The 21,573-nt window shown below is 25.7% G+C and overlaps 1 protein-coding gene across 1 annotated transcript; it reads left to right on the forward strand.

The window, feature by feature from the left end:
- Positions 1-18,838: 18,838 nt before the first annotated feature.
- Positions 18,839-20,388, forward strand: LOC127254863 (inorganic pyrophosphatase 1-like). Its single transcript, XM_051280187.1, has 4 exons — positions 18,839-19,057; positions 19,175-19,296; positions 19,382-19,589; positions 19,744-20,388. Exons 1-4 carry the CDS (start codon positions 18,920-18,922, stop codon positions 20,134-20,136), a joined length of 861 nt encoding a protein of 286 aa, XP_051136144.1. The 5' UTR covers positions 18,839-18,919; the 3' UTR covers positions 20,137-20,388.
- The last annotated feature ends 1,185 nt before the right edge of the window (positions 20,389-21,573 follow it).

A 21,573-nucleotide genomic window follows, 5' to 3' on the forward strand; every position in this document is an offset into this window, starting at 1 on the left:
ATTTAGAATAAAAAATAATATTCTTTAGTTTGCATCGTTTTCAATTACAATATATTCTTTTATATTTTAAAATATTATTTAGATTAAAAAAAAAAATTACAAATCAAACTACTTTAATATTATACTTCCCTCCCTTCGTCCCAAAAGAGTTGTTTTATTTTTTCATTTTGGTATGTCTCAAAACAATTGTCTCGTTTCTTTATTTATTAACCGTGGTTCCCACTATATAACAAATTATCTTTACTTTTTCAAACTACCCCTAATTATTACCTAACCTATTTTTTAAAATCATTCAAAAAGTAAATGTAATTTAGTCTTTTATATTCTACCTTATACCTACTTTCAATTAAATATTATTATTCCTTAATTTCTATGCCAACGTTCAATAAGACGTCTCGTTTGGGACGGAGAGAGTATATTTTAGGTGTGTTGGTGATTTGTGATATTTTATAAGGTAAAATACATTTTGCTTTTATAGAAAGTCATAAGAATTTTAACCTAAAAATAAGTAATGAATAGCCAAGTCAATTAATTTAACAATTTTTGTATGTAATTCTAAAATAATATCCTTCAATTGTAAACGATTTGAATTATATTATTATCCACCATTTAACCATGCCATTTTTTCTTGAATAAAATCCTCTATATATCATCTCCTATATATATTATTTAACATATTCACAAAATAATGGACGTTTTTTCTTTATTTAACTCGTAGATATATATATATATATATATGAACCCTATATTATTAATAAAAAATCTTATTATGTTACATAAAATTATCAAAATATATATTTGAATAAATATTTCTTATTAGATGTAAATTCTTACCATCTTACATAACTATTCTTTGTAGATTGAGAGAGGAGTTGACTAATATATATATATATATATTTGGACACATTTGGTCCCATGATTTATTCTGAATTGGTGATAATTATTATAACATAGAGATTTTTTATAATATCATTGTCAATTTATTTATTTATTTATTTTAATTTTGGGCACTTTTTGACTAACTATGACTACAAGTTCGGCAAAATTTCACTAAGCTTAGTTGTTGCAATGTTGTGAACGAGAACTTGGCTTTCGATTCCATATGTTTTTTTCTTACAAATTGACACTCTATTTTTCTTTTTTTTTTTTTAACTATATAATGTTCATGATTTTTATAAAATTATATTATTTAGTTTACAAAATATTAGATTCAAATTATTATTCAAATATAAAAACAAACTTTGAAATAACACTCATGCATGTTGAGGTTGTTCTTGTAATATACTTTATCAATTTTTTATTTTTTTTCTTTATTTTTTGTGATTTCAATTTGAAATCATCATTTACTCATTATTTTTTATAAAAATATATTAATCTTTTTCCACAAAATATCATATTAAAATTCGATTTAAACAAAATAATTTAAATCACCGTATTTTAAATTAATTTCAAATTACAATATTATTTACAACAATATATACATATACATAAGTAATTTCATCTAATTCCAATTAAGTTGACTGTATTTGAGCCATATATTTTCATTTACTTTAAGTTTCTTTTTATTTAATAAATTATTTATTATACAATACTTGTAATTTTTTTTCATAAAATATTACATACTATTTAAAAATAAATAAATAAACGCAAAATAAGAGTTATCCAAATCTAAAATCATTGCCAATCAATAAGTCCAATCTTATTTTTAAATGGGGTAATGACCTATGTCTTTAACCCAAACCACATTATTGGGCTCATTTACTCAATACTACTAATTGATTTTAATGTTGAAAATTAATTTATAATTTTTTTTAATAAAAATATTCAAGCCCATGTTCAATCTAAAATGGGCCTCGTAAATTCCGGTCATAGCCTGTTACTGGGCCCATTTTACCTTCTTAAACGGGCCTCATGCTTCCTACATATAACTACTCCGGTTCTTAAAATAATAAAATAATAAATAAATAAACACTCCAATTTTGGTACTGGATTTAAATAGGCTATTTTGATTTATTTGCTTCAATATATATTTTATTGGTATATGGTTTACAAATTTTATTTTATTTTTTTGTTTGGTTGTAGTTTAAAATTAATTCGAAATTAGTGTTAATTTTATTTATTTTTATTTAAGCAATAGTTTGATATAATATTTTATTAAGAAATATATATTTTTATTAAAAATTTAACAACGATGATTTGCATTTGAAATTACAACTAAACACATTGTACTGTCTTAATTAATGTTTTCATTTAATTTACTTAATTTTTAAAATAAATTCATTAATATGTTCATTTAAGCATATAATTATTTAATCTTAATTGAATTTGACTGAATTTTAGGTAGAGCACGACAGGGTTGAACAAATTAGGATTGTTTAAGGTTAAGTTTGATTTGATTAATGTTTATACATCCCTTGTTTAGACTTTTAATGCAAATAAATATAATAATCACATCACGAGATTTTATTTTTTATTTTTTTAAAATAATATATTGAATATTAAATAATTAAATGTATATATTATCCAACAACTTTATTGTGAAAGTAAATGTACGATCTTATGATATTAATAATCACGTAACTTGAAAGTTTTTTCTTAAATCATTATTGGCAACATGTGGGTGGATAGAGCTCTTAAACGAACTAAGTCGTTCGTGAACTAGGCTCGGTTAAAGCTCGTTCGCAAACGTTAACGAGCCGAGCCGAACAACATAAACAAACTCGCTTGGTTAACGAACGAGCCCGAGCTTTGTTCGCGAACGTTCGTTTAAATAATATATTTATTATAAATATTATATACACATATAAAATTATAATTTATAAATAAATAAAATATTAATTTAAAATATATAAATAAAATAATTTAAATTTTCTTTACAATTTATATATAAATTTTAAATAATAAGACAAGCGAGCTCGAACGAGCTTAATCGAGCATAAACGAGTTGAACACGAACACGAGCTTAAACAACAAAAATTCTTAACGAGCCGAGCTCGAATACTACGAACGAACTCGAAAGCTTAACGAACAAATACGAACCTTGTTCGTGAACGTTGACAAACACTTAAAATTTGGCTCGCTTCAGCTCGAATCGTTAACAGTTCTACATGTGGATGACAACATTTATTTTAATTTAATTAACGTGTCACTTGACCAAAAGTAAAAATAATTCCATCTTAGAATTATTGATTGAATATTTAAGCCACCTATTAAATATATTTTGAAGGATTTTTAGAGTTTTGGAATTTTTTTTAGAAATAGTAAAAAATAAAAATCTGACACATATAATGTATTATAAGAAAAAATAATTATTTGATACGAGAATTTTAGAAAATTATAAATAGTGTAAAGTGATTTAAAGAAAAGTAAATAAACAAAATGTAACTTATTGTTGAGTATTACTTTATATAAAGATTTTCCACCAACAAAAAAAATAAACACAAATAAAAAAATCAATTACTCCAAATTTGCTTTTCTAAAAAATGTCACATATATGAAATACCTTTTCTTTTAAAGGCTCTAATTTTTTTTATGCGTGATGGAATTGAATACTTTTATTAAGTTTTCTTTGTCATTCATCACTTATATTAAAAAATATTTATAGAATATTAATTAAGATATATATATATATATATTTTGTTCTTTTTAAATTAAATAAATTTAAAATTAGGTGGTGTTGACAACACATCCTCATTTTTAAATTATTAGTTTATTAAAAAATTAGAATTCCACAAATTAGATTTTGAAAAAGATGTCTGAATATACTCATATGATGATAGCTAATTATATCTCCATCGATATGTTTTTATTTTATTTTAAATCTTATTGCTCTCTCCGTCCCAAACACTCAATATTTTCTTTTTGGTATGTACCAAGCAATATTTTCAAAATAGAAAATAATTAATTATATTTAATCTTTACCTCACACTTTATCCCCTCACCTTATCCAAATAAAAAAATAAAATATATATTTCTCTCTCCATCACGTTACCCAATTTCTAAATTATCCTACTTAATACTGCCCACTTAAAAACCCGTGTCAAAAGTAAATGTTGCACCTTGTTTGAGACGGAGAGAGTATTTTTTTTGGGGTCAAAATCGGTATATTTTAAAATAAAAAAAATGATTATACAATAAGCTTTTAATTCAATCATACTATATATATATGTATATATTTTAAAATTTTCATATTATTTGTTATTATAATGTTTTCCTTTATATACTTGTACTATTTAACCTTTTTTTTTTTTTTGTGTGTAATATCCTTTCTATAGATATATGTAATATATATTACTTCTATAATTTAATTTATTTGAAAAAATTAATATCATAATTCAATTTTATAAACATATCATCAAAAATAACACATAATATACTATGGTTTTTACTTAATATTAAGTAAAAATTATATTAAAAACTCTTAACAAATATAATAAAATTTTAAGTTCATTTTACTTTCCACTCATACATATAAAATAAAAATCGACTTATTTATTTCATTGACTGTAAATCAAATTATATTACAATTTTATTTTATTTTTCATATTACATGAAAGTCATAACAATATTATTTGTCACCCACTAAATAATAATTTCAAATATCATTAAAAAAATATATATTTATTTACACTTCAATTCACATTAAAAATATATATATATATATGATTTTACGCATCAAAGCAATCAATCATGTTTTTAAATATTTTGTTGAGTAATCTTTTAAAACCTCTTTACACATAATAATATATATTAATATATAGTCATCATATATATATATATATTGCATCTTTATAAAATGTAGAATATCAAAGAAAATCTGTAACAAAAGTTATATTTGTAGCTAAAATAGTACATAAAATACATATGTCATATTATATTAAAATATCATTTAATTTAAAAATTAATCGAAAAAACATTCAATGTGAACATATCGGGTTTGTTATTTTTGTACAAAATTTTCTACACATTTGCCAAAATAATTAATACTCCCTCGGTCCTAAAAAATTTAAGGAATATTGATATTATAACGGCAGTTGGTAAAAAGTAAGGATAAATAACTCTTTTGCCCATGTGAGTATATTAGTGTAAAAAGTAGTGACAATTGTGTAATAATAATGAAAAAGTAGGGATAGTTTTATAGTGATATGGTTATTTATGAAAATGAGACTATTATTTTGAGACGGACAAAAATGATAAGCAAAACTATTGTATTAGAACGGATGAAGTATATTACATACTCATTATTTTTGGACTATCTATACAATTCTCTATACTTGGTGCTACAAAAATAAATAAAAAATCAAAACAATCACACATCCTAAATAAATAATACTCGTAAAATCACTTTCAAAACAAGCACATCCTAAATAGTAAATCTACTGTGCCTATTATATTAAAATATATTCCTTCTATCTTAGATTGTTTGCTCTTATTTCTACATTGAATGTTCAAAAATATTTATTTATTTATTTTATCCATATGAATACGATTTATAATTCACGACATACAAATAATAAGGCCAAAATAATAATAAAATATTAAATTAGTTATATCATCTAAAAAGAAACTAACAAATTAAATAAATTGAAATGAATATATATATATATCTTTAAACAAATTTTTTCATAAATTAAATTTAATATTTATTTTTATTTAAAAATAAATATGAAATAATTTAAAATTTTCAAAACAATCCAAAATATATAAAAATACGACTATATATATATATTTATAATATATAGTATATATATCACAATCGAAATGTCTAATCATCACGGGTCTATTCGGTTTCTAATTGTCACATGATACTGTTAACTAAGTTGAATAAAAATATACAAATTCAAAATCGACAAAGGAGAGAAAAAGACTTCAATCAAAATACAAAAATAGTAAAAAGTATGATTATTTTTGGAGATAATTAAATAAATTATTGAGAGAGACAAGCTAAGCTCTATTTTATAGTGATTTTCAATTTGAATTTTATTATTCACTGATTTTTTCTTAAAAAAATAAAATAAAATTATTTTCTATTTTTTTATTATATTTAAAAATAAAATAAATTTGAAAACCATATCAATATTATATATATATATATATATTACATAAGACATATATATTACAATATACTAATTTTACTTTCTCACATTCTAAGTCGAACTCTAAAACCCACAAAAAACACAGCCATTTCCAATCTAAAAATAATTAATTTAAATTATAGCGTTGCAATAATTATAATAACAAATTTTGTGTGTATATATATTTAGAGCAGGTTATTTTCAGTTTTTTTTTTTTAAGTACTTTAAATTTTTAATATTTTTTAGGTAAAATAATTACTATAGTAGTATAATATTTATATTAAATATGTGTTAGATGTTATATATTTATTTAAAAATAATAAAAAAAAATATTTAAAATAATAATAATTACAATAAATTTAATAAAAAAAGGTGTGCTCATGTTGAACTTATTTTGCGATTTTGCATTTAAATTTTAATTACATGAGCATTTTAATATAATATTTTATAAGAAAAAATATATATATTTTTTGAGACTGATAATTGAATAGTTAAAAAATAATTATAAACTTACTCTAATTTTTAATCTAATAGTAATACGGGCAAAAATATACACTATTTACAAACGGTCGAAAGTATTATATATAAAGATATTTATTACTTTTTAATATAAAAATAAATGTATAATGGTAAATATATAAAAAATATAAAAGTATTTGTATTAAATAGCGGAGCTCATAATTTTCTTTTTTTTTAAAAAAAAAATGAAATATATACAATGTTATATATTAGTTGTATTTAAATAAAAATATAAATACAAAATTTAAATTTAAATACAAAATCAAACAAACCTAAAAGTAAAAAAACGAAACAAAAAGTTAGTTAGATAAAATAAATAATGTAAAGATAACATGCATGCATGTGCAAAGACATGAACATTATGCGACCACCTGTTGTAATAAATCTAAATTTCCCTGAAAGCGACTCGAAATCATGAGGAACAGATGTCACCCATTTTCACGTCACGTTAAAAGAACATATATATATATATATATATATATATATGAAATTAAATAAATACATATATTCAATTAATTATAAAAGAAGAGCTGTCTTGTCGTGACATAAGTGGTGTTTGGTCCGTAACGACACCCGCACCCACTTGAACATAATGTTACAGTTACTTATATAAAATAAATAAATAAATAAATTCAATAAGATATGATTGGTGGGTGTATTAATTTAAATTAAGCATATTAAATAAAATTGAGAAAATTCCGCCGCGTGGATTTGGATTATCTAGAAACATCTTAATCAATTATTAAATATTAACGTGTGCGGTTTTTACCACCACGTCACATTACTGTTCTTCCTTCCTGCCCATTGATTTTGACCTTCAATGTTGACCCCCGCCGCCACCACCTCCATTCGATTTTATTTATTTATTTTTTTTTTACGCTAATAAAATATTTTACATGCAAGTGTGAACCAACGTTTGTACTATTGTCTTTGTACATGACTACGAAGCTATTTTTGTATTTTTATAATTTATGTAGTTTTGAAGTTTATAATTATATTTGTTGATAGATTTTTTCAACAAACAAAAAGTAAAATTAAAAAATATGAAAAATAATTTTATATTTGATTAATTAGTGTATGAGATTAGAAATCTCAAATAGAATACATAAAATAAAATAGAAAAAATAAAAATAAAGATTGAAAAATAAAGTGGTGATTTCCAAAAGCAATTCTCTTAATTTTTTTTGTCGATTGAAGATGGTTTTTTTTAGGTCAAAAACAGACCTTAAATAACCCCTTAAAGAAGCGGTTTGAACCATAATTTGGTCGGTTACAGCAACTGTTGTCAACCGTCCACCAAGTTCTCCTCTGTTGACACGTTTTGCAACTTCCTCCAACCGCCCCAGAACTGCCTCTCACGACTTGAACCGTCCCAAATATGCCTTTCGTCCGACCTGCACATCCACTGCCATGTCCCTTCTTACCCGACTTCGTTTCGCCCGACCTCTGTGCCACCCGACCAATCCAGAGACTAACTGATCGCTAGACCAAACGATTCCTTGGCCGTCCCGTCAAGCGACCACCATCTGGTCTCTCGTCCGACCACGTATCGTCCGTTTCATTCTTCTTCGCCGGACCTTACTTAGTCTGAACTCCACATCAACAGACCTCCATATCAGCCGACCTCCGTGTCGTCCGACTCAACCGACTGCGGACCGCCCGACCTGCTCAACCGACTTTAGACCATCCGACCTATTTAACAGACTGAAAACCAACCAACCGCATACCAACCAAATATGATCCCGACTACAGAACAACCGACTGTGGTCCCAACTATAGAACAACCGACTGTGGTCCCAACCACAGAACAACCAACTGTGGTCCCGACTGCAGGCCAACCAACTGTGGTCCCGACCACAGAGCAACCGACTGTGATCCCGACCACGGACCAACCGACCTCGGTCCCGACTGCAGAGCAACCAACTGTGGTCCAGACCACAGAGCAACCGACTGTGGTCCCGACCACATAGCAACCGACCGGCTCTATTTGCCTTATCTCCTTAGATGGACAAACTGTCCTATTGACAGACCTTCGCGTCTGTCCATACTTCTTCCTTGCCCGACCTTCCTCTTAACAGACCTCCGCTTCTGTCCGACTTTTTTTTTTTCCGACTTCTGGGCCGTGTGACTTATATCCAGATCCATCCAGAATCCTAGTGCCATTATTTATTATTATTATTATTATTATTATTATTATTATTTGTGCTCAACAATATTTTTATTATATATTTTAATTATAATTCATTATACTTTTTTTTTTCCTATTAATATATTTGTAATTATATATCTAAATTTTTGCATTTACCCAGAATGCAAGATCTAGGACAGAGAGTATCATATATATTTTTTTTATTTATAAAAGTATTGCGTTTAAATTTTAAATTTCATTCAAAATATCTTATTAAGTATATGAATTTGTTTGGTTCTGATTTTAAATGATTTATTTTTACTATTCATTTCAATTGATTTTCAAAATATAAAGATAAAATATTTAAACAAAAACTCAATCCAAATTAATATTATATTTTTATTAAAGAAAAATGTTTAAGTTCAAAATATAAACATTAAGTTTGTTCTTTTATATACATTTCACTCATGTTGGGATATGAAACCTGATTATATTCTAAAATTTAGGGATATGATTTGGATATTATATTTTAGATTTTAGAGATATGATTTGGATATTATTGTCAAAGGCTTAGGCTATAAATATTCATGTATTCTCACTTTAACATGTGCCTGCATACTTTATAGTAGAATTTCTTGCTTGGCAGCGCCCCTAGACGTAGATCATTGTCATCGAACTGGGTTACCAAATTTTTATGTTCTTTTGTCTTTGTTATCTCATCTTGATTTCCTGGAATTTCTGTAAGAAGTGGTACCAGAGCCCGGTTAAATGGTAAAGTGGACTGGGTGGCATTGGGCATTGGTTGTGGTGGTGGGCTCGCCCTCGTGACCTGCGGATGTGTCTTGTGTCGAAAGTCTCCTGACGGTTGTTGGGTCGGTCCCGATTGAAGTGATCAAGCAGCGAGTTCCTTTGTGATAGGCTGTACAAGGTGGGCAGGAAATGTCCATTGGTTGGTCCTTAGTTTGAGGGGAGGATTATTGGGGTGCAAACCCAAATCCCACATTGAGGAGGTATGAAGAAAATTTCACACCTTATAAGTCCCAAGTGAACTCCACTAGTACGAGGCCTTTTGGAGGATATCAAAAAACAAATCCGTGCGGGTTCAGCCCAAAGCGGATAATATCATACCAGTGTTGAGTTGAATCGGACAGGCAACGACAGATGGCAGATCGTTTTAGATCGCTCGCAGGCAACAGACAAGCAACGAAGATCCAGCGGACAGATGAAGATCGGAGACGAGATGAGACAGATTTGCAAAAAGACAACTTGCAAAGGCATAATCTCAAAATCACAAGACCTCCGGGTACAATCCAGGTTGAATGTACCCGGAGAAACACGGGTTGCTAGGCTATATCTACGGCATGAGAAAAATAGGAAGGATAAGGATTTTGGAAAACGCAGCGGAGGAGATATCCGATATGACAAAGATCTAGATGCGGTATTGAAGGAGAAATCCAAAGACATGGATGAAGCCGAATACAAGAAGATCGACAGAAAGACGATGAGTGCGGTTCGACTAACTCTTTGGGAGAATGTCTCGACTGAATTTAGATTTGAGGCAAAAGTAAAGGGTGAAGATCAAGAATAGTCAAAGTTGAAGCCGAATAATAAGGACAAGGAAGATGCAAGTCAGGTGGTATATTGGAACTGCAAGGGGCACTTGAAACGACAGTGTAGGGCGTCGGAGAAGGATCAGGGTTCAGCAAACGCAACGGAGGAGATATCTGATGCGCTGATTCTGAGCGTCAATAGTCCAATGGAGTCATAGATTTGGGTCTCAGTAGCATCATTCTACTCATGCAGTGATTCGAGAATCATGGAATCCTATACTACAGGTAATTTTGGTGATTTTGGTCTCAGGAGCATCATTCCACTCATGCAGTGATTCGAGAATCATGGAATCCTATCCCATAGGTAATTTTGGTGTTGTCTATCTTGCAGATGATGAGACACTGAAAATTGTAGGTAAATGAATGATTCAAATCAGAACACCGAATGGCGGGGAGTGGAGATTGGAGATTGGATGAGGTATTTTGAAGTGGAAGATGAAATCAATCTTCAAGTGGGAGATTGTTGGGATATGAAGCCTGATTATATTCTAAAATCTAGGGATATGATTTGGATATTATATTTTAGATTTTAGAGATATGATTTGGATATTATTGTCAAAGGCTTACGCTATAAATATTCATGTATTCTCACTTTAACATGTGCCTGCGTACTTTATAGTAGAATTCCTGGCTTGGCAGCGCCCCAGACGTAGATCATTGTGATTGAACTGGGTTACCAAACTCTTGTGTTCTTTTGTCTTTGTTATCTCATCTTAATTTCCTAGAATTTTCGTTATACATATTTATAATAAAAATATATTTATTGTTTTTGTACAAAATAATAAAAATTAATTCACTCAAACGTAGATTATTATGAGTTTGTTCTTTTAGCATTTTAAATAAAAATCAATATTATTCATTCGGTAAAATTTTGAATAAAAATATACTATTCATTTTCACAATATATAACATCAAAATATTAATTAAATAAAAACTCAAATCAAAGTCTATTTTAAATCATTTTCAAACTATAACCAAACAAACTTATATAATTCTCCATAATATTTTTATAATATTTAATTACTAGGAAAAAAAATCTCACTATTGCTAAAATACTAAAATAATATAATACTTTATCCGTGAATACACAAAGTAAACATTTATTTTTGGTGCGGTATTTAAAAATTAATAATATTTTAATTATAGTGGGTAGTTAAAATAGTAAAATGATATTTTTGTCTTTTTTTGGTATAAAAGTAACGATGTGATGTAAAGTAAGAGTATCTGTAGAAAAAAATAAAGTCTTTAATGAAATATTTACTTTGTAATTAAACATCCCAAAATAGATATATGTATACTTTCTGGTTGGACGGAGGGAGCATGTTTGTACTTTAGTGATTCTTTTACATTTTAGTGTGTATATTATATATATATATAAATAGCGGGATAAATTAACTATGAATTTATATTAAAATTGCGTGATGACTATAAATATGTATGAACATTTTTTTTTCGCCATAATAAATTATACTTGTATCTTATATAATTACCTTTACAGGCCTAAGGATGTATTTTTTTTTTATTAAAAAACATATTTTTCAAAAATATATTTTTTAGTAAAAAAATAATATTATATATATTAATATTTTTTATATTATTTGCCTAATTCTTTATACCACAAGATAAAAAATATTGCTTCGAACCATTTACTAAACAAACAAACACCAAATTTTTTGTATTCTTTTTTCTTTCATCCATTTTCGGTCTCCCTTAATATTCTTTTGAAAATTTGATAGTTTTATTTTCGAATTGACAATTTCATCCTTAATTTAATAATTTTTGTTTTGCTACATATGTATCTTTCAATCATTTTCAATTATAATAAAGTAATTAATATTAATAATTAAATCCAATATAATATAATATAATATTTCTTTATTTTTTTCCTTCCTTAAACATAAATTAATTGTTCTATCATTCACTTGTTATAAAAATAATTTATTTTGTTGCAGTGGAACGAAACATAAGATTAACCCGAACATGATTGAAGATTAAATGGAACAAATTTAAAAGGAAGTTTAACTAAAATTGAAAATAAATTTAGAGTAATAATATATATATATATATATATAGGTATCTGTTTCTCTTATTTTGTCTGTTGTCATTATCTCACACATATATTAAGTATATTTTCTAATAAATATTTCAAAATAATTATAATTTTGTATATTTATATTGAAATATGTATGTTTTTTTTAAAAATAAAAAATAAAAATCTTCAAAAAAAATATTATATATATTTATTATTTTATATTACTTACAAAATTCTCTATACATTACATTAGAAAAAGAAAAAAAATAAAATTTCTTCAAACCATTTTACTAAATAAATAAAATATTTTCTTGGATTGTATCTATGTCCAACCAAAGGAAAATATAGAAAACCAATGATATAGATGGGTGTGTTTATTCGTGGAATTTTGTTTCTGAGTTTTGGTTTTAAATAGTAAAAGTTTGAATTAAAATACTTATTTAATATGAATAAATATATATTGATTTGATATTTTTAATGTAAAAATAAATTTTAATGTAATATAATAAATGAAACATAAATATTTAATTTGATATTTTTATTTTAAAAAATGAATAGTATTATAATAATATTAATAATAATAATAATAATATGTGTATTTGAATTTTCTCCAATGGTCTTCGTCAATAAGAATATTGTGATATTCCTTTCGGGTTTGTTTCATCCATTTATTTTTAGGTGATACAATTTTATATAAATTTTACTAAAAAATACAATAAGTATATTAATTCAATATATATAATACATACTATTATTTAAAAAATTTAACAATCTAATATAAAATATTATTTTTTATATTACCAACATAATTTTTCATATATAACATAAAAATTAATTTTATAAAAAAAAACCTCACCCACACGGTGAACACACCCTCTGTTTTTGTTTTATTTATAATATATATAGTTTTACCATTTAGCTATTACAATCTCACATAAAAATATATTATTTTTTTAAAAAAATATCAAAAATATTATTTATTTTTAAATTTTGTTTTTTGTTTTTTTTTTCTTTTAAATACAAAGATGACACATACTTATATATATTTTTAACTTTATTATACAATTTAGTCAATCCATAGTGGTTTATTTCTATCAATTAATTACATTGAGAACGTCAATTTTTTTTTTTTAAAATTAATATATATATAAAAAAAAAACCAATCAAACACTCAAATATATATATATATATAAAAGATGAAAGTTATATGTCGCTTTTATTTTCATTTATATATATATAATACATATTCTTATTTTTTAAAAAAGAATATAAAATATTCTATATATAAAACATATTATCATGTATTCAGACAATTGGATTAGTATAACATTTAAAATATATTTTTAATTAAAAAATAAATAAATTAAAAGCATATCAAAACATGCAAAACACACCGATATTTTTTGTCTCATAGTTCCATATATAGGAACTTCGATCACTTTCGTATCTATTTAAATTATCCCTAAAATTATTTTACAATTAATTATATATTAAAATTAGTATGTGATCGATACGAATGCTAATGTGGCATACCAAAAACCGGCCACATCGAAGCCAACTTCGATCTACAATACTATGTTTACACATGTATTATTATTATTCAATTATGATTTTTCATCTTCAGATGAGTAACGATCTACAACTCAAATACAATTGATTTTTTAGACTAGAATAACAATCATTTTTTTAAAATAAAAATCAATTAGATATATGTGACCATAATACAATTTTCAAATTCCAAATATATTCTTTTTCATTATGAATATTTTTTATACTAGTTTAAAATATTATTTAAAAAGGGTTTTATTATTATTATTATTATTATTAAGGGTTTGTTTGATTTGCATTTGAGTTGAATATTTTTTAAAGATTTAATTATAAAAATATTTTAATTCAGTATTTTGTGATAGAAAATAAGTATTTTTATTTAAAATTATATGAAGTGAATAATTAATAGTATAAAGTTTGTTTGAAGTTTAAATCAAACAAGCCCTTAAGTTATAACTATATATTTATATATATAAATATAATATAATATATACCCGATGAAAATTTGATTATAAAGTTTTGTTTACTTACGCTATGTTCTAACTGTGTGTTTCTATCTTTCATTCTTTTTTTTCTTTTTGTTTTTCTTTTTTCAATAATTGTAGTATGTATTTTCATTGCTCTTTAAATATAAAATATTACATGTTCAATAACCATTTTCTTTAAATTTTAATAATAAAAATTAATTTTTTTTTCTTTTTTTGGAATTTGATTTTATTTTTACTATATAATTATTTAATTTTTTCAAAAATAGATATTATATTATTTCACAATGAACATTTAAATTACTATATTCAAATCAAATAAAAAAAAAAAATAAAGCAATTACACTCTTGTACTTCATTCGTCCCACAATAATTGACACTATTTTAACAAATATAAATCAAATTAATTAACTACATAACATACAAGATCATAAATGAAGTAGGACCACTCAAAATCCTTTTATTTCTACCTCTTTCTCTCTTCAAAAAAATAAATATTTCTATCTATATTTAAAATTAAACATCTTTTATAAAATTGATTTATGTTAATTATAAATAAACAAAAATAATTTTTTATTTACTTGTATTATAGAAGATTTTATTCTCTACAAAATGATATCCATATTGCATATATTTTTTTAATTGCTATATAATTTTTAAATATTTAAACATATATTTTAATTTTTTAATCATATATATTAAATTTACTTTTAAGCTATAAATATTATTAATTATACAAAAAATTAATATAATAATATCATAATTAATTATTATTAATTAATTAAACATTCTCACCTTAAATACCGTATCCTAATCAAATGGTTCAATTTCAGTGGAACGGAGGGAGTATGTTGAATTTTATTTTCATATTATTAATATTTTTAAAAATATTACATCGATTTAAGACTTGTTTTTGTTAAAATAATTATATATATCAAAAGTAGTATCTCAAATATAGTACTCCCTCTGTCCCAAATATCGTGTCTGCTACACCGTAGACACAATATTTTAGGAGGAGTGTAAATAGTAAATAATTAAGAATGTATCAGTGAAAATAATTATCCTATAATATAAATAATTATAAATTAAGATTAAGATAACTAATTAGTTTAATTAGTTATTAAAAAAAATTAAAAAATTTAAAATGAGATTAAAGTGTGTAATCATTTTCCAAAAAAAAAAGTGACATGGTACGTTGGGACGGACAGAAACGGTAATATGAACATGGTATTTGGGACAGAGGGAATATTATTTCATTTATTTTTTTTATTATTTTAAATAAATAAACAAAACCCTCTACCCCAGCCCCCACCAATATATATATATATACCTATGGATTTGTTTGATTTTAATTAAAATTTTTTATTTAAACAATATTTTAATTTGATATTTTATTAAATTTATATATATATATATATATTTCCAAAAAAATTTATAGACTGAAATAGTTTTACTTTTCACTTTAAAAAAATCCAGACAAATTGCGTAAATAATTAAAACCAATCCACACATTGTATATACATGAAAATAATATAGAATTAATTCCTAGAAATTGTAGTGTCATATATACATATAATATACTCCTTTGGAATTTTATAATACTTTAATAAATAATAATCATTTATTAATTAATAGAAATATCTAAGATAATTTTAATATTAATATATAATTATTTTTGCTTTAATAAAAAAAAATATTTTGATATTAATATATAATTACTTTTACTGTAATAAAAAAGTAATATTTGAATGAAAAAAACAAGAATGCTTTTTTTTTTTTTTTTTTTTTTTTTTTTCAAAAACAACCTACACATTTATATTATACATAATTATTATTTTTATATAACTACACAATTTTTATATTTCATATTAAAAAAAAAAACCATTTAAAACCATTTAACAAAAACAAATACATATTTAAAAAGTAAAAATAAAAATACTTTTAGTCAAAATAAATGGAATATTATCCTTAGCATAAGCCAAAATTAGGGTATCAGTGAGAAGCACTTGTGTTTGGCATATGTTCGTATATATGCCCATTCTCATAATTCTTCCTGCAAATTGAAATTACATGCTAATGGCATTATCCAACAATAATTAATTAATTAATTAATGCATCTCACCTTTTTAGTATTAATAAATACTCCTCCGTCCACAGACTAATGTCTTATTTTTTTATTTGGAACGTCCAATAACTATGGTTCTATTTTATTTTTAAAACATAAAATTTACTTTTTTATCTTTCATTTATTTGTCATTTTTAATTTATACTCTATCATAAAAGATACAAAAAAGACAATCATCTATAAAATTCGTACAAATATACTTTAAGAAAATTATAAATTGACAGATGGAGTAATATACTTTTATTCTTACCAAACTAAATTCCTCCCCACCTCATCAATACTAATCGCCTCACACAACAACACATGGGCTGCTAAATTACCCTAATTTTTTTTTATTTTTCTAATATATATATATATATTTTATTATTCAACCCTTTGGTTATTATTTATAAATATTATATTGAACATTCGATTTCATATAGAAATGTACAATTGATTCTCACAAGACACCACAGTAAACTATTGTTAAATAAAATTTTAAAAAATAAAAATAAAAATAAAAAATAAAAAATCTAACACAAATAAGTCAAAGTAAACAAACCACGTCTACTTAAAAAGCAAAATAAATAAAAGCAAAAAGTGAAAAAATAGAAAATAAACTAACCACACCCTTATATAATTGGTTGTTTTAATTTAAAGTTTGTTTGGGTTTGAAATTTTTACCAAATAATGTAAATTAATATCTACACACGCATCCACCCATAAATAATTTGTTAGTTTATTTTTAATATACCTTTATGTGAAATTGCGACTATTATTTTACCAATTATATATTAAAATTTTAATATTTATTTCACAGAAAATTTATAAACAATATAGAGATGGGTTGTTTTGCTTATTTATTTTTATTTTTCACATTATATATTACCATAGACACACCAATTTAAAAGGGATATGATCAATACATAATTAAAAATATATTAGTAAAATTAATCATAATATAATATAAATAATTATAAATTGATATTAAAATAATTGATTAATCTAACTAAAATTTAAAATATGATCAAAATATATATTATATGTCGAGAAAGTAATACTTGAATTTTCTATTAAAAATATTATATTATATTATATTGTACATGTTTTAAATATTTTTAAATAATCTGAAATACGCAGCACACAAAAACCCACAATAATATATGGTTGTTTTGGATTTATTTTGTTATAATTTGAAATTAATGTTTAATTTAAATAGTATTATAATATGTATTTTTTTTAAAAAAAAATAATACAATTTTTATTAAAAATATATAATGAAAACTAATTTGTATATTTAAAATAAAAATAAACAAACAATTTATATAAGCATTTTTTTATTTCAATAACATATAATAATAGAAAATAAAAACTTATCTATATATTAAATAATAAAAAAATAAAAAATACATATAACGTCCAAATCTAAAATTTTAAGGATAAAATAAATCCAAATTTAAAAAAAAAATAAAATTGTATCTCAACTAATAGATTGCGAATAAATGAGAATCGATTTTTTGTTCGGTAAAATAGATAATTTAGTTGAGAAATATAAAACAAAAAAAGCAAAGTAAAAATAGAAATAGAATATGCATTATTTGTTAAAAAAAGATATATAAATCATTAAAAAATGATAAATTAAATATGAAAATATTATTGTATTTTTTAGTTATATTTTTAGTTTGATAATTTATTTTAATAATAATTTAGATATAATATTTTATAAAATTTGAATAATATAAAATTACAAAAATTAAATAATAATAATAAAAAAATAAAAGAAAAACAAAAATTAAATTATAAAAATTAATTATAAAAAAAACTTTAATTTTATAAAATTAAGAGAATAAAAAATAATTTATTTTTCAATCATAAATTCTCTTATTCCAATCAAATAAAAAAAAAATAGAGATATTTTTATTTCTCTGTATCAAACAGATTATAAATTTGTCCAACAGTTGATTACTATTTGAAACCTTTTTTGATTTATTAGAAGATTTACCTCAAATTCCATGAATATACCTCAAGGGGTAGAATAGGGAATGAACACTTGACGGAATATTGCTTGTATTTTAACGGAATATTTGACGCTTATGCGAAAAGTGAACAACCCGGACAGAATATTCCTAACGGATCTATCTAGATGGAGATTAATCCAACGGCTAGGATTGACCCGCGGAAGAAAATAGCAGTTTGAATGGAGAAGATTGATTACCTTCCAGATTCACCCCAGCGTAATATTCCTTCGCATCAAATCTTTGAGATCACACTACAAACCCACGATTGCTGGGATCCATGGCGGGCACCTGCACTGTATATATATGGCCTCAAATCCCATTTCTTTGTACACACACCAGCAGTTTAATTCTGAATTTTACATTAGGTTAAAGGTAAAATTCCCCCTCCACCAATTCTCGCAATGGCAGGAATTATGGTGGTGTTCGACTTCGACAAGACGATTATCGACGTGGACAGCGACAATTGGGTTCTGGACGAGCTCGGTTTCACCGATTTGTTCAACCAGTTGCTCCCCACTATGCCGTGGAATCCGTTAATGGTGAGTCGGTTAGCGTTTCATTTTTAATTCATTTTTTCTGGTTTGGTACGAACACCGATTGTTGGTTGTGTTCTTAGTGTGGTTTGGGTATGAACGTGGATTTTGGGGAAATTGCAGGACAGGATGATGAAGGAAGTGCATAATCAAGGGAAGAGTGTGGAGGACATTAAGGAAGTTCTACGAAGGATTCCGATTCATCCACGAATCGTACCTACAATCAAGGCCGTACATTCTCTAGGGTAAGCAACGATGAACTAATTCTTCTGTTAGGTTATTTGGTTGAATTGATTCGATGATCAATAATGAATGAATGGAATGAATCAGGTGTGAGCTTCGAATAGTGAGCGATGCAAATCTGTTCTTCATCGAGACAATTCTAGAGCATTTAGGGATCGAGGATTGCTTCAGTGAAATCAACACAAATCCAGGCCATATCGACGAGCAAGGTCGGCTGAGAATCTCTCCGTACGTCGATTACCAGACGTCCCCCCATGGCTGCAACCTCGGCATCTGTCCTCCTAACATGTGCAAGGTATTACACAAAGCTCCATCCCCAAGATCGAATCATTCTTCATTCTTAGCATTATTTTATTCTAAGAATTATTCTTATCCTGACCTAACTAAACCAGAGTTGTTGACCCCACCAGATCTTCCACTAACAAATTAAAATTTTATGATGTATGAAGGGACTGATCATAGAGAGGATCCTGGCGTCGATGGCGAAGGAAGTAAGCAAGAAAAGGATGATCTATTTGGGAGATGGGAGTGGGGATTTCTGCCCGAGTTTGAAGCTGAGGGAAGGGGACATGCTGATGCCAAGGAAGAACTTCCCAGTGTGGGATTTGTTGTGCAAGAACCATGGCCTGGTGAAAGCAGAGATCCATGAATGGAAGGATGGGGCAGACATGGAGGAAATCCTAATCCAGCTTGTGGAGAAGATGAACAATTCCAATTCCAATACAGGAGGGGTTCAGAATCAGATGATGTCTGTGGTGGACTGTAAGCTTGAGAGCATCCCTGTGCCCAAGCCAAGGCATCATGAGGCTCTGCCTCCACCTCTACTCAAGGTTAACCAGTAGTAGGTAGGGTTGCTTAGTTGGTTGATTGGTTACACACTTACACACACAGACATACACACACAATCCTAGTAGTATATGCTAACCCTCTTTCTCTTCTTGCCATTGGTTCTTGTTTGTTTGTTGTTCTTGGGGCCTGGAGTTTTTGTGAAGTATGTAAGGCCATTTTTTAGGGTGTCAGGTTAGAGATGATGATATGAACTATGTATCTGAGCTTAAGGATTGATGTTTTTATTGAAGATATTGTTGCTATTACCATTGTTCTGTCATTTTTCTAAAATGACTTTTCACATTAGGGCAGCAGCTCTATGTTTGAGAAATCCATAATGATATGATGATATAATTATCAGCTGCACCTATGAAATGAAGAGGGACATCTCTACTAATTTATTTATTGAACTATTGTGACATCCTAATATGTTTATCAAAGGTAGCAAAGACTATTTTATTTATTTAGACAAATGATGTATTATTATTATTATGTGATACTTATTGTTCCTCAAACAAATGCCACAAATTTCCCAATTAAATTACAATTTTGTTTTCGAATATTAATTATTAAAGCAACTAATTTTGATTGAAATGTGGATAAATAATTCAAAATATTCCTCAATTACTATCAAGTAATAAAAAAGTGAATATAATAATAGCCTCATATAGATTATTTTTTTAGTGGCTGTCACTCTCACTCCATGCTAAACATATGTACAATATTTCTTTACATTTTTTTTTAAAAAAAAATGCGTATATTATTTTGTTTTAATTTAAATATATGCAAAATAAGATTTATGGTATGAAATTCAATAATGATGAGTGAGTGTGAAATTGGTGAGGTGTAGAATTTGTTGAAGATTGTCAGAGGGGTATTGACGTAGCTTGTGATGTGCTGATCATGGTGAAAGAGTTTTGGTGTGATTTATAGATTCAGAAATGTGAGGCTAGAAATCTTACCGCTAGAGGCCTGGGAAATTCAAGAGAGCAGAATATTTACTCGTGAAGTTTTAGTTTTGGATTTTGATCTTGAATTGAAATAGTTATTTGATATGATATAAGATATTATATTTTGAATGTAAAATTAGATTTTAGTGTAATAAAATAAATAAATAAATAATGAGTATTTAATTTGATTTTTAGAAAGAAAAAAAATTGAAATAGTAAAATCGAGAGGTAAAATTTCACAAATAAACAGAGCATTTGAGACTGTAACTTTGTATGTCTGATTCGTTCTTTGATGATTTTAAATGAAGTTGTATTGGAACCGCACGTATAGGTCATTGGTGATCGAACTGGGTTATCAATTTTCTATCTTTCATTTTTCTCCATTTATAAGTCTTACATGCTGTTTGATTGTTTTGTAAACTACCTGTAGATGAATATGTCTATATAAGTTTGTCTGAGAATATTTTGGTGATGTTCTTATTTGTTGTTCTTTTTGGTGTT

The sequence above is a fragment of the Andrographis paniculata genome, unplaced genomic scaffold (assembly GCF_009805555.1).
Source record: "Andrographis paniculata isolate CXL003 unplaced genomic scaffold, ASM980555v1 Contig52END, whole genome shotgun sequence".
In the NCBI taxonomy this organism is placed as follows: domain Eukaryota; kingdom Viridiplantae; phylum Streptophyta; class Magnoliopsida; order Lamiales; family Acanthaceae; genus Andrographis; species Andrographis paniculata.

What these genes read in the sequence shown, in the direction of transcription:
- LOC127254863 (XM_051280187.1), top strand. Translation starts at nt 18,920, where the DNA reads ATGGCAGGAATTATGGTGGTGTTCGACTTCGACAAGACGATTATCGAC. An exon ending in TGCCGTGGAATCCGTTAATG is followed by an intron (nt 19,058 to 19,174) that starts GTGAGTCGGTTA and finishes GGGAAATTGCAG; the next exon opens with GACAGGATGATGAAGGAAGT. An exon ending in AAGGCCGTACATTCTCTAGG is followed by an intron (nt 19,297 to 19,381) that starts GTAAGCAACGAT and finishes GGAATGAATCAG; the next exon opens with GTGTGAGCTTCGAATAGTGA.